This window comes from Lindgomyces ingoldianus (assembly GCF_010093535.1).
Source record: "Lindgomyces ingoldianus strain ATCC 200398 unplaced genomic scaffold BDR25scaffold_12, whole genome shotgun sequence".
In the NCBI taxonomy this organism is placed as follows: Eukaryota; Fungi; Ascomycota; class Dothideomycetes; order Pleosporales; family Lindgomycetaceae; genus Lindgomyces; species Lindgomyces ingoldianus.
Window position 1 is genome coordinate 605535 of NW_022985173.1, and position 13616 is coordinate 619150.

The following is a 13616-nucleotide window of genomic DNA, read 5'->3' on the forward strand; positions in this document are numbered from 1 at the left end:
AGATAAAGAAGTGCTTTATCTGCTATAAGAAAAAATGTTAGTTATTAAACTACCTTTATAATAACTATATATAAGCAAAGAACTAGTATGTTGCCTTATATAAAAATTTTTATAATAAGACTTTATTATATAAAGCTATTACTTTATACATCTAAAACTTTAAAAGTTACCTTAAAAAAGAAAATAATTTGCATAATGTAAAAGAAATAAAATAAGAGGGTAAAAATGCTAAAAAAGCTATTAACTATCTTACCTCTGCTGCCTATCTACACTGTGCAACAGAAAAGGACATCTACAGCATTAAACCTAAGAAATATGCTAAGTAGTTTATCCTTAATAACTAATACTATATAGTATACTAAGGCAAACTATAGGACATAGGCGCAGTAAAGATCTTTACTATTAGCAAGTTCTAACTTAAGGCATATATATAAAAGAACTTATGTATAGAAATTAATTAAACACTTAGCTAAACAAATATTAGCTTTAAAGGCTAGACACTAAAAAGATTAATTAGTACTATATAAATCTAGAACCTAATTAGTCTAGTTACATACTACATTTTAGAGACTTTAACACTATTTCTGCTATTACTAGTAAATGCTAACTAACTTAGGGCATACTTTAACAACATTTTAAATGTTATTATACATAAAGACAAAACTATAGTACTTATTATATAAAAATAAAAACACTTTTTTTTTAATATTAGTAAAAAAGAATCTATGTTTTTCTTTACTAAATTAAAACTCTACTGCCTCTACTGCTAATTTAGACACCCCTGCATAAAAAGACTCTAGAAGATGCTAACTAGCGCTAGCTACAACATTAATGCTGCAGTGCTAGAAGAGATTAAGAAGTTCTGCTACCTCTGCTAATTATATAACTAAGCCCTATAAAGATTTAAGTTTATAATTAAAGATAACACCTACTTTAACTATAAAGTTATTATTAATGTTATATAAATTAATAATAGGGATGTCCTACATGTTATTAATGTAGACACATTATTTTAGGCTGCTACATTCCTAAAATCTATGTCTGCATAAGATACCTAGGATGCACTATGTAAATGCTAGATTAACACCTATTAAGAACCCTTAGACTATATTATGCATAACTCTAGTATAAACTTTGCTTTAAAAGATTTTTAAGCTTATGCAAAGATTATAAGAGCTACATGCAGGCAGATGCCTATAGAAGCACATTAGGCAGTTAGAAAGGTTAAGCGTGTGCACACACCTCTCTAACAAGTGTTTAACATCCTAAAGACTAAGCTAGGTAACTGTACAGATAATAAGGCTATTTTGCAGATAGCAGTTAAGGCTCTAAACAACACAGCTAGCCTACACAGTCTAGTACCCACACTGCTAGTCTTTAGGGCATACCTAAGAATTAACCTAGACTTTTTACTATTACTAAACATTATTGCATAAGCAAGCACTGTATAAAAGGTAATAAAGATACTTTAAAAAGACTATATAAAAGTAAATATTAATTATATAATTAACACTTATAATAGCTTTATAACACATAAAGTTCTTAACTTCCCCCTTAGCTTAAAGATTATAGTATAGAGAGAAAAGAAAGGCTAGACTAGCCTATATAAGATTAAGAGCATTAAAGAGAGAGACATTATTATTAAGAAAAAAAATAGCCTACTAAAGCTTTAATGTACGCAGGTTAAACTGTACTATAAAGAAAAAAAAAAGACAACCTACCTGTAATAAATAACCTAGATAAACTAATCTCTATACAAAAAAATTCTCTAAAGAAAAGGAAAAGAAAACAGCCTTATAAAAATGTTATAAAAGTAGAACTAAAGCCTACTATAGACTAAGCCCCTTAGGATAGCAATGCTGCACTAGTGTAAAAGGAAGATATAAATACTAGAAGAAGTAAAAAGTAAAGGAAACCTACATAAAGTCTAGACTAGGTATTTCTAACCTAGAAGAAAAAAGATAATTAGGCCTTATCTATTAAGCTTTATATAGACAGTGTAATTACTACACCTAGAAAACTATTTAAAGAATTAGACTGCATAGAGATAGACACTCTAATTACTAACAGCACTTTTAAAGTTATAGTGTATAACTTAATAAAGCATAAAAGTTAGATTTTTAACCTCTGCTTTATATAAAAAGTAAAAAGCAAAACAACTTAACTATATAAAAAATCCTGCCTAGTGTTTGCTAGCTACTTAAATAAAAAGAAAAAAGAAATTCTTACTTAGTTACTAACTATCTAGAAGATAAGCTAGAGACTACTTTTAGCTATAAAAGTAAGCTTAAAAGCTATGTATAAAATGCATTTTAAACTATATAATATTATATAAGTATATATCTAATTAATAGATAAGCTTATACACACACTGTACATAAAGCTACTAAAAAAGATGTGCTAGAGCTTTCCACTAAATATAATACTCTAGGTTGTACAACCTTTATATAGAGCTGCTAAATTAGGACTATATTAGTTTAAAACATACTATAACTACTATAAAAAAAAGCTGTGTATACACATCTTTTTATACAACCTCTACCTCTTAATTACTAATAAAAAAGAGCACACCTTTAGTATTACTAGCTTATAGACAGACAACACTTTAAGCATTATAATAAAAGATTTTACATAAAGAGAAAAAGAGAAACTGCAGAAGGTAAAGTTTTACACAAAGGGTAAAACTATTTTAGTAAAGAAGCAGCCTATTAAGTTTAACAGCAGAAGGATTAAGCTTACGCACAACACAGTAGTCTTTACTTAGAAGAGATAAGTAAGCCACCTTTATATAATTAACTTAGAGGACAAAGATGCCGCACAATAATATATTAAGCAATGTGTAAAAGAGGTATATATTACATTTATATGTTAACTAGAGGCAGTATTTAACCTCTTTATTACTACATAAACTACAGACCCTTTATATAATAACATTAACACACTTAATGTATAAATCTAATAGCAGATAGATAATAGTAAGCGCAGTCTTACCTTCCTACTATTATAGCTTAATTATGTAAAGCTGTTTATCTTTATAGATAAATTATTTACTAATAATAAAGACTTTAGCTTATAGCTAAGATTTTTAATTATATTAAGTAATAAAAACTATATAGAGTAAAGTAACTACTTTAAAATACTAGGCAACATTATACACTAGAATTCTACTAAGTGTAAAAAAGTAACTAGAAGTGTTCTTACTAGTAAACTATATAGAATAGTTAAAAGGTTTAATAATATAATTACTCTTAGTATAACTCTATAGTAAATTATATAAATACTTAAACTACTACTAATTCTAGTAGTAATCTGCACAGATTTAAGGTCTCTATATAATTACCTTGTTAAGCTAGGCACTACTAGTAAAAAGTAACTTATAATTAACATTATGTTACTCTGTAAATTATATAAGAAAAAAGAAATTGCTAAGATAAAGTAAATTAATAGTAAAGACAACTTAGTAGATATATGTATAAAGAAAACACTAAACTAGGCTCTTTAATTATTAGTCCTAACTAACTACCTCTCTGTTTAGATAGAAGCATCTGTGGACTAGCTAGATCCTGTGCGTAAAGATGCCTTAGACTAACTAAACTAACAACGCCTTTATATAAGGCTTATTTCCCTTTGTTTTATTTTTTTTTGTATTGTACATAATTATCTTTCTTATTATAAGAATCTGTTACTGCTAGCACTGTATAAAAAAAGAAAAGAGCTAGAGGATTATACAGCAGAGCTTAGAAAGCAAAGGATAAAAAAAAGAAAAGCTATTTACATAGCATAACTAGCCTATTCTAACGCATAGCATTACTAAGGCAAGTCCTAACAAATAGGGTAGAGTAAAAGCAGAACATAATTAGATAGACCTACACAGACAGAAGGGAAGCAACGTGTACAGAAGGCAACTTTTTAGATAAAAAGAAAAGTTGCTAGTGTCTGTACACAGCAGCAGCGTCGCGGCCTGGATACAAACAATTGCGCACAAGCAGGATTACGTATCTATGTTACATAATGCTTGTGCGCAAACCTCTGTGCGCAAACATCTAGATATCCCCCTTTTCCTCTGTATAGAGGAAAGATAAGAGCAATAGAACTAGAAACATGTTGCCCTTACCTTACCTACCTTGTACGCTGTGCATACTATACACTACTCTTACTCTTGCTACTTAAGTGCTCATACTATAAGCAGCTAGCTGTCGGAGCCCATTCAACAACTTGCTTATTAGAGGACACTTAGGCAGAGAAAAGACTTTTAACCTGCTACAGAGAGAGTACTACTAGCTCTGCATGTTCTATACTGTATGCTAATACATATTATGTTGCTATACTTGCTGTAAAGTAAAAGCTTTTTAAAAAAGGTATAATAGCTTACTTAAACTACTCTTAATCTTTAAATAAGCTTAAAAAGATATATTAATTAATTTTATTATAGACCTACTTTTATTTAAAAGGTATATAAATATTATAGTAGTTATTAATTACTTAACTAAGTATTAACACTTAATACTATGTTTCTCTATAACTACTCTTAATATAGCCTAGTTATTCTACTAATATATATAAGTTTACTATAGCCTACCTAATATAATTATATTAGATAGAGGTACGCAGTTTGTCTTAGCCTTTTAAAACAAACTCTGTAAACAGCTTTAAATTATTCTCTATCTATCTACAGCTTTTTACCTAGAGACTAATAGCTAAACTAAAAATATAAACACTATAATAAAATAAGTTTTATAAGTGTATATAAACTACTAGTAAAATAACTAAGTAAAATAGTTAGCTATAGTATAGTTTAAAGCTAATAATATAACATCTAAATTAACATAAGTATTCCTGTTCTTAGTAAACTATAAATACTACTTTTAAATAAAATTTAAACTATTTTTAAATACTCTCTAACTAACTTATTAATTTATATAAGTAATAAATATAAATAGACTTATTAATAAAATTTAAAATATATCTAAATATATTTATAAAAAGCTTATATAGGCTTAAGCTTTTTAATAAAAGTATATAAACTAATCTTAAACTTTTACCTTTATGTATGTAGCTAGCAAGAAGGTTTAGCTAGACACTAGAAATATTTAAATAAACTAATAATTAAAAAAACTTAATTAAAAAAACTTTAGCTTTTTTATAGTAGCCTATATAGTTTTATTACATGCTTACTAATTAATTCTACCTAACAGCATAAAGATGCACCTTGTGTTCTACATATTATTACTGCGCTAAGTAGCCTTTAAATCTAATTATTTACCTAGACAGCTAAACCTACTACCTAAACCTATTATTATAAATAATAAACTAGAATACATTATAAAAGACATTAAATTAATTTAGTTTAATAAAAAAAATGTATTTATAAATACTTTATAAAATAGACTAGATATAATAAACTGTTATAAGAACTTATAAAAGCTTTATAAAAGAACTCTGCAGTAACTTAATTCTATGCTTAATACTTATCTAAACTAAACTTGTACCCTAATAAAAACAACTTAATGCTAGAACTACTAATATAAAGAATTCCCTTTTTAATAAGAGGGGGGGTACTGTTACAGTATCCTCCCTAGATCCTAGACATAACTATATTAGATGTGTACTAGAGTATTATTAGTGCACGTCTAACATAAATATAACATAACATAGACATAAACTTAAGCATAAACTGCTTTAACACTAACTAAACTTAAAATAGGCTTAATTTATACTTAAAGCGCTTAGACTTTTAAGCTAAGTATTTAATTACTAATTTTTTTTTAAACTTTCCTGTTCCTTACACAATGTCTTGTACCTACTATAATACCTTACATGGTAATTAAACTAGACCTCTGTGAAGCTCTATAACCTTACTCGTGCACAATTGTGACATTAAGCTAGAGACGCTCTAACTACTGCGTAGCATGTGTTAATTATTACTACTATTTCTAACGTTCTCTTAACCTTCTTGCTCCTCTTAGCCTGCCTTACGCGCTAGGCAGCCTTTAAGTCCTCTTAAGATGCCTAATTATAACTATACTAACATCCTTAAGCGCTTTTTTAAGTAGTAGAAAGCTTAGCCCTTAACCTTTACTTACATAGTAGATGTGCTTAAGCAGATAAGTTACATATTAGTAAAGAATAACTAAGATCTTAATACACTTAAGAACTTAAGCATAATAATAAAAGAGTAATAAAGAGAGTACTATAATAAATATAACTACTTTAAGCTAGGAACTCTCTTTAAGCTAAAAAAAAAGGCTGCTTTTTTTAAAAGAGAACTAAAGGCTGCCTAGAAGCAGTATAAGAATAGGCTTAATAGAGAGGACTTAAATAAGATGTAATTATATAGACTATTTATTCTCTATATCTAGCAGCTTTAAATATTACTTTAAATTCTTAGTAGCAACGCTGCTGTATAGCATGCTTAAGAAAGTTTTTATAGTTGTTAAAGTTATTTACTAACTAATAGTTCCTTTTAAGCTATAATTTTAATATAGTAAAGGACAACTTAATTAGGTTAAAATTAGGTAAATATAGAGGCAAAAACACTAGTATTACACTAGCTCTGTTGCAGATGTCCCTTACATAGTCTAATTAATAAATACTTGTGTTATTAAGTACTATAACTAACCTTAACCCTAGGTATAGGCTACAGAGAGGTAGCACTTAATGCTTAAAAAAATTCTTAAAAATTTGCAATATGCTACTACTTTAAAACATTATATAGGTTATATAACTATCTATAGTACAGGCTAGGAGAAGACTTTATCTCTGTAAGCAGATAATTAAGCTGTAAACTTTACAGTCTTTACTAATAAGACTCTACTTGTGTCTTCTATCTCTAGTACAAGAGTTACATCTAGATTTGTTAAGGCATATAATTTAGTCTATATGCTAGCTTTGCTAATAGAGACACTAGGCATCTCTTAGCTCTAAACTGTGCTCTAAGGAATAACAGTAAATAACCTTTTTAGACTATTGCATGTTTAATAGCTAATTATATATTGTACTAGCTAACGCCCTTACATTATACTTATTAAGTAGGAAGTTTTACATTTTGTTAAGATAGGCAGTAGGGCAATCCTTAAGGAAGGCAAGTAGGCCCTATAAGAGCATTAGCACAACACTAAGAGAAGGACTAAGATAGTTGCCACCCACCTAGAGCTAGCCTTTATGTATTACCCTAGGTCTTCCCTATCTCAGTGTTGACAGGGGATACGGGCAGCCCCATAGATCTAAGCTAGTATAGATCCTGTAAACAGGCTTATAAGATATGCTTAGGTCCCTCGCAATTTAAGGAACTAACATCCTAATATTAAGACAGGTTTGTATACAAGCAACAATAGCCTCACTAAATTAAGCAGGCATGGTTTGTGGATAGGGAGACAGCAGGTAAACAATTGTACTACTAAATTGGGTGGGGGAAATTTTTTCAAGGTCTAGGGGACCACAGCCGAGCGCTCAGGCCATGGGACAGACTTTTTGGAATGACTGTACCCATTACCGAGATCAGATCTTGAAGATCTCCCCCAGGCGTTGCGGTTCAAAACGAAATCCAAACAGAGTCTGTCCTCTGTAGAGAATGGAATAAGCAGCGTTGACTGCAGCACCTGGAGCTTCGCCAGCATTGTTTGCCGGCGGTGCTGGCACCCTGAGTCGGAGACGAACGGCATCCAGATTTCCCTGGTCTTGCCTCGCAGCATCGCTATGGAACCTAACGCGGTGTTCCTGGCTACGTTCTGGCTGGTGTTAAAATAAATCTAATTCCCTAGGAGCTCGATTGCATTTTGTACCCATTGAAAAAAGAGCCACTAATTCGCGGCATTTCATCAGAGGAACAACAGTAGGTTCCTAGACATCTAAAGGTTTTAACCACCAAAATTCATATACTATTAAGGCACAGATACAGTGAGCGAAAGTGTTTAACTCTAGGAGCGATATCGTATACCCTGTCGCCATACGGAAGATGGTAGTGATAAGAAAGCGACTGGCCTAGATACATAGAACAAATTTTTTAAAGCCATCAGCTTTACTTTTGTTAACAATATCCTCTTTGCTTAAATCTAGAATACTATTAGGTTTACACCTAGCTAACAGGGTGAGTCTAGAGACTGTAATAGTTTGCTGGACTAGACTGCCCTGCAGGAAGTTTAGTTTAAGATCTTTGGTCGAGAGTGCGAATCCTCCTGTAATTGCATAAAGACTGTGAGTGTTCGTCCATTTATAATGTCTTTTCTTTTTCCTATCTAATCTAGTATTGTCGGAATCGTCTGCATTTTCTACATCATTATCTTGGGCGATAGGGACTGGTTCGTCTCCCTTCAAATGATACATCTGCGGCTATTAATCACGTTATTTTACGAGAACTAATCACTAAAGTAATACTTTCTAGCATACCTTAATAATATAATCCCGATAGGTATTAATATAAGAAGACATTGGGCTAAGATAGGATAGAAGAGGTAAGAAATAAAGATAAATTGTGCTCGGCAACCTCACGAATGCCCTGCAACTTCTCCTAAAGCTACTCCTTAATTTATTAATAGCCTTAATCTTCCCTTGTAGAAATAAAGAGAGTAAGTCTTAGCTAAGTGAAATCTTTATATCTAACGTAAGCTTCTTTGCGGCTCGATTCTGCGCCTAGGCTGTAAACGCAAGCTACGCGAGAGTCAGTTCCATTTAGGGGTTGTACCCTGTTGTTCTTGAACTCGTACTATCTTAGGCGCTAAAAGCCCCAGAATGAGCTATCCTAATTTTTGGAGACGCTGCGTAATTGTGCCCGTATATTCGGGCAAGTTAAGATGCATAGCCGTCTAGACGCAGAGCAACATAGTAATGATACAACTTGATAAAATCGACTAAGTCCCCCGCACTGTTAGCTCGGGCTGCCAGCCGAGCGGCTGAAACCCGCCTGTTTAGTTGCGGAAGAGGTTGTACATAGTAACGTTTGTACCCATAGTCGCAATAGGGAAACAGCGCGGACGAGGTTAATCACGTGCGAAACCACAAAATCATAATAAAGGCTAGAAATACGGTAAAAGACAGCAGTCTGCCGACAGCTTGAAAGCTATATAGAGAATTCCGTGTGGCTTGCATGCCAATCTGCATTTTGCGACCAAAACATTCCACTTTGCCTTTCAGCTCCTCTAGTTAGAGAAACGTTGCGGGGAATGGGTAGGAAAAAGCAAGTTTGCCTAAGCAAAGACTCGCCAAGAGGGACCCGCTGGGGAGAGGGACCCGCTGGAGAGACTCGCCGGGGCGAGAGATTTGCCGTGGAGAGCCTTGCCAGGGAGAGAGATTCGCCAGGGAGAGAGACTTGCCGTGGAGAGAGTCGCCAGGGAGAAAGAGTCGTTGGAGAGAGAGACTCTGAGGCGGTCCCAGTTTGGGGCCCTCTAAATGCCCACACCGCCAACTGTTCGTGTCAAGCCTGGCTTCGCCACGATAACGTGAACAACAGATAGTTATCGGAGGGTCCGAAATTGGACCCTGCAGTCAATCAATTGATGCCGTCGGAGCAATTGCCCAAGGATGGTCTAGCGCTCTGCCAAGCCTCGCAAGGATTGTTCTACTATTGTTACTGTTGGACCAGCGGCAGCTTCATCTGGTCTTGCTTAGCCACTGTATAGCGGGGTGCCCGATTTCCGGGCCTCGCTGCATGATCGGTTTCTCAAATTAGAGCGTTGATCAAGGATTCTCAGATGAAAAGGTATAGGAAGAAAATATTAATACGGTTGTATTGAAAAGCCATATACATTCTGCCGCCATTTTCGGCGGCATATGCCACCCTTTTCGTAGGGCGTTGTCGTCAGTGGTGAATCTGTATAGTGCAAGTGATGAATACATCGCGGATTTGTCTTAATATATTAACTTAATGTGTTATTAGATGTTCTACGGCTGTTTTCCCAGTTACTGAGTAGCAGAAATGTCATGCATTTCAACCTAAGCTACCAGGCGACTGAACAGCTCAAACTCCATTCTTTCAGCAGGCTTTGGACCATTGAGAATGTCACCAACAATATCAGAGCCAGGCGGAAAATCATGCTCGAACCGGGGCTCTCCAGCACCTCTCATGTTTGCCAGGACCGCCTGCCTGAAGTGCCATCGCAGAAGCTGATCGACAGGTCGTTGGGGGTCATTGATGAAGATTTGGTCAAGATGTTTGCCAGCGAGACCATATGCATCAAGGGCAAAGAACACAATCTTATAATTATCCTAAACATTATCAGCCACGGATCCCAGCGGGTACGGCGAAAACCTACATCAGGGTTAATCGAGAGGTTGTAGGTGTCAAACAGATGGTGTATGTCGTTCCGAAGCAGCATGCCGTTTTGTACCGAGTTAATGGCTCCGCCGTTATCAGGTTGAATGGTAATCCAGCGGTCGTATCCATGATCCTTCCAATGACCTTCGTAGGCTATCGGGAAGACATGCGCAGCCTGAAAGCCATCCCAAACGTCGAATTGTGCCATAACTGCCACGTTCCCAGATATAACGCATCGGCCGTCTCGTTTGCGAACGGCATCGCGGAATGACTGGACGCGAGTCCCGCTGGCATTTGATATAGTACGAACTAGCCAAGCCTCGTCATAAATTGAGAAAGAATCTAAAAGCTAAAATTAGCTTAAGTGTGGTGAGACTATCACGTTGGATTACTTGGCGCATGAATGTAGTACTTCCCAGACCGAAGCGGGTCATCATTCTTCTCAATCTTGGTATCATCTCCATCTTGTAGTTCGAAGCTGCTTGCAAAGAGGACAAGGATTTCCACCATGGAGTAAAAGTTGTTATTTGTGACGCCATTCGTGAGGATCAAACCACCAAGTGTTGCAGCGGGATCTTTGGCATCGTAGATATGGACATCGCGCCCGAGTGACCGATTGCGGAGAGGCATCGTAGATTGTGGAGGTCGATTTTGAGTGCTAGGGGTGTCGTGGGGAGACATGAACATGTTCGGGGACGACGGCAACGGCGACGGCGACGACATGATAGGCGCTTAGGACTGGAATGCCACATGGGAATAGTGGTTGGAAAGCGCAGGGTTGCAATTAGCAGGAGCGTTGTTGAAGAAGCCCGAGTGATGTTAAAGATTGCGAACAAAAGTTCGTTTGCAGTGGGGCAGAGGCGCACAGCTGTACGCTGACCTAATAGTTCTATGGCCAGGGTAGGCTCAGTCTTGCTCAGCCACTGCTTGACGGGGCCTGATTCCGGGGCCTCTGCATGAGCGGGTTCTCGGATTAGAGTGCTGGTCATAGATTCTCAAATGAAAAGTTAGACGTTAAGGAAATAATAATACATATGTATTGAAAAGCTATGTACGTTCTGCCGCCATCTTCGGCGGCATATGCTACCCCTTTCGTAGGGCAAAGGCATCGATGGTGACTCTGTATAGTGCAAAATCGGTCAACACTGGCGACAACATGAACTTTATGTCAACCTTCACGCGACCCGTAAATTTCGCTCTTGCTTTTTAGATTTCATCGTCGTATTCTGCGCCCTTCTACTTTGTTCTAACTCCTTCTCCCCTAATCCCCGTGAGCTACCTTATGCACTCGCGCTTGAGGGCCCGAAAAGGGGCCCCCCTCTCCCGCCCTCGGGACGTCGAGTGAGTTAGAGAAAAAAAATGAAAAAAAAATGCATTGAATTGTTGAAGAGGACCAAGAGATCGCGGGTTAATTGCTGAGGAATATATAGAGGCAGGTTTGTTAATTGAGGGCGGGTGAGAAGTTAAAGTACCTCGCGGTCGTCCCATCACACGGGGCGTCCCACCACGTAGGGACGGAGGTTAACGACACAATTACTTGTATAAAACTCTGATTCCCGAACACCATGAGGTTCTCAATTCGCAGCCAATCTATCTGATAATATACGTGTCTAGATACATATTTGAATGATGTGGAAAGTAGCAAACAATGAAGTGAGTAAACCGTTTGATAAACTACCGTTGATTGTCTCTATGCGCAGACGCAGGTGGAAGTGTGCAGACGGAGGCGGGTAGACGGGCTCATGCGACCGTGCGCAACAACTTGCTTTGTATTGAGTGATCTACTGCGGGGTCCAGTTTCAGACCACTTAGAATAACTATCCCGTTGTCACGCTAAGGTTGTGAAGCCGGGATTGACACAAACAGTTGGCAGTGTTGGCATCTAGAAGGCCCGAACCTGGTACCACCTCGGATCTCGTGCCTATGATATAAAAAAGGTCCGCTTTCCATATTAAATTGTAGGAGGAGGAAGTAGACGAAGTTAACGAGTATATAGTGATGTAAACAAGCTGACGCGGCTTTAATAGCAAAGTGTGTCATGGATATTTCCCAGGTGCCGAATGTGTGCACTTCTTAAGCTGGAGAGAACGAATTACTAGGTTGTCCGAAATCTGTATCTCCTAGGATACTCTCTCCACGGAGCTCCTCTCTCCACGAAGCTCCTCTCTCTACGGAGCCATTCTCTCCTCGAAGAGTCTCTTCACGGAGCCATTCTCTCTACAGAGCTCCTCTCTCCTCGAATATTCTCTCCACAGAGCTCCTCTCTCCTCGAAGAGTCTCTCCACGGAGCCTCTCGCTCCTCGGCGATCTATTATTATTATTATTTTCATAGACTGTCCTACTGGAAGTCTAACTTCGTAGAAGATTTAATAAATGTTTCCAATGGACACCATGCGTATAAATCCATCTCCTTATTACTTAGATCTAGGGTCCCAATTCTAGGACCCCTTCTGTAAGCGAAGCCATCTTGTCGCTTAGTCTTGCTCATTCTTGCTCGGGGCTTGCTCAGGGCTGCTCAGCGTCACTCAAGGTCCTAGAAATAGGACCCTCCAGGTTTCCACGCCTCATCTCCCAATCCTTGCACCCACGTGACCTTGCACTGCTACTAACCCGGTCGTCACCGGGCGAATCGAAACTTTGCTGTCGGATCGCTGAATTATATATCGTTCGGCGATAAGATATTATACAATTGCAGACGCGTTAACGGTCGTGACGCACGAACTTGACGCATCCGTAGCCGCTCGGCGGCAGAGAGGCACGCAGAAAAGAGGACCTTATACTAGCGAGAATGTCTTCCACCTCAAGGCTTTCTTGCCTAATCGAGTAGTCAAGGATCGGTAGGGCTGGGGGCCCCTGGTTAGGTCTACCGAGTTATATAAGATGATTATTAGATCGCCGCTAGTAAGTCATTTCCGCTATAGGCAATTAAGATTGGCCCAATACTAGAGCGATTAGCAGCAGATCCCGTACTTCTTATAAACGTACTTACCACTGCGAACTGAATAATGTCCTCTGTATTGGGTTACAACGATTAGAGAATTTTCCGTCTGCTCTAAGATCGACATTCCTTTTGTCTATCCCCGTGGGATAGCTTTTCGCTTGTGGTGATTTCATGCCAAATGTCTGGCTCGCTTCATGTCGTGAAGTCTGACTGTCAGGTAGGGAGGAGGTTATGAGAGAGACGGGTACGCATTGATCGATCTGTCTGATCTCGTCTGTGTGTGATCTGTGTAATCTCTGACTGTCTTCTGTGACGCTCTTCTGGCGTTATTTTCGCCTGTATTTAGGAGGGCGGATAACTGCGTATTTTGCCTCCTTAGTGTTCAGCTTACAAGATATGACCAATATGCCTATTATGGCCATTCTT

At 37.0% G+C, this 13616-nt stretch overlaps 2 protein-coding genes across 2 annotated transcripts; one reads left to right on the forward strand and one right to left on the reverse strand.

Moving 5' to 3' along the window:
* Positions 1-9927: 9927 nt before the first annotated feature.
* BDR25DRAFT_284536 (uncharacterized protein) lies at positions 9928-10879 on the reverse strand (the record flags this gene model as incomplete). The annotated part of the gene is made up of 3 exons (XM_033688121.1): positions 9928-10200; positions 10248-10591; positions 10642-10879. The coding sequence occupies 3 exons, from the start codon at positions 10877-10879 to the stop codon at positions 9928-9930; spliced, it is 855 nt and encodes a 284-aa protein (XP_033548916.1).
* A 120-nt stretch (positions 10880-10999) lies between these two features.
* Positions 11000-13090, forward strand: BDR25DRAFT_353819 (uncharacterized protein; the record flags this gene model as incomplete). Its single annotated transcript, XM_033695214.1, has 18 exons — positions 11000-11098; positions 11137-11158; positions 11211-11255; positions 11297-11343; positions 11378-11519; positions 11549-11585; positions 11639-11704; positions 11762-11769; positions 11820-11855; positions 11892-11928; positions 11963-12025; positions 12053-12076; positions 12116-12149; positions 12212-12244; positions 12282-12311; positions 12349-12644; positions 12692-12891; positions 12945-13090. The coding sequence occupies 18 exons, from the start codon at positions 11000-11002 to the stop codon at positions 13088-13090; spliced, it is 1365 nt and encodes a 454-aa protein (XP_033548917.1).
* Between the last annotated feature and the right edge of the window lie 526 nt (positions 13091-13616).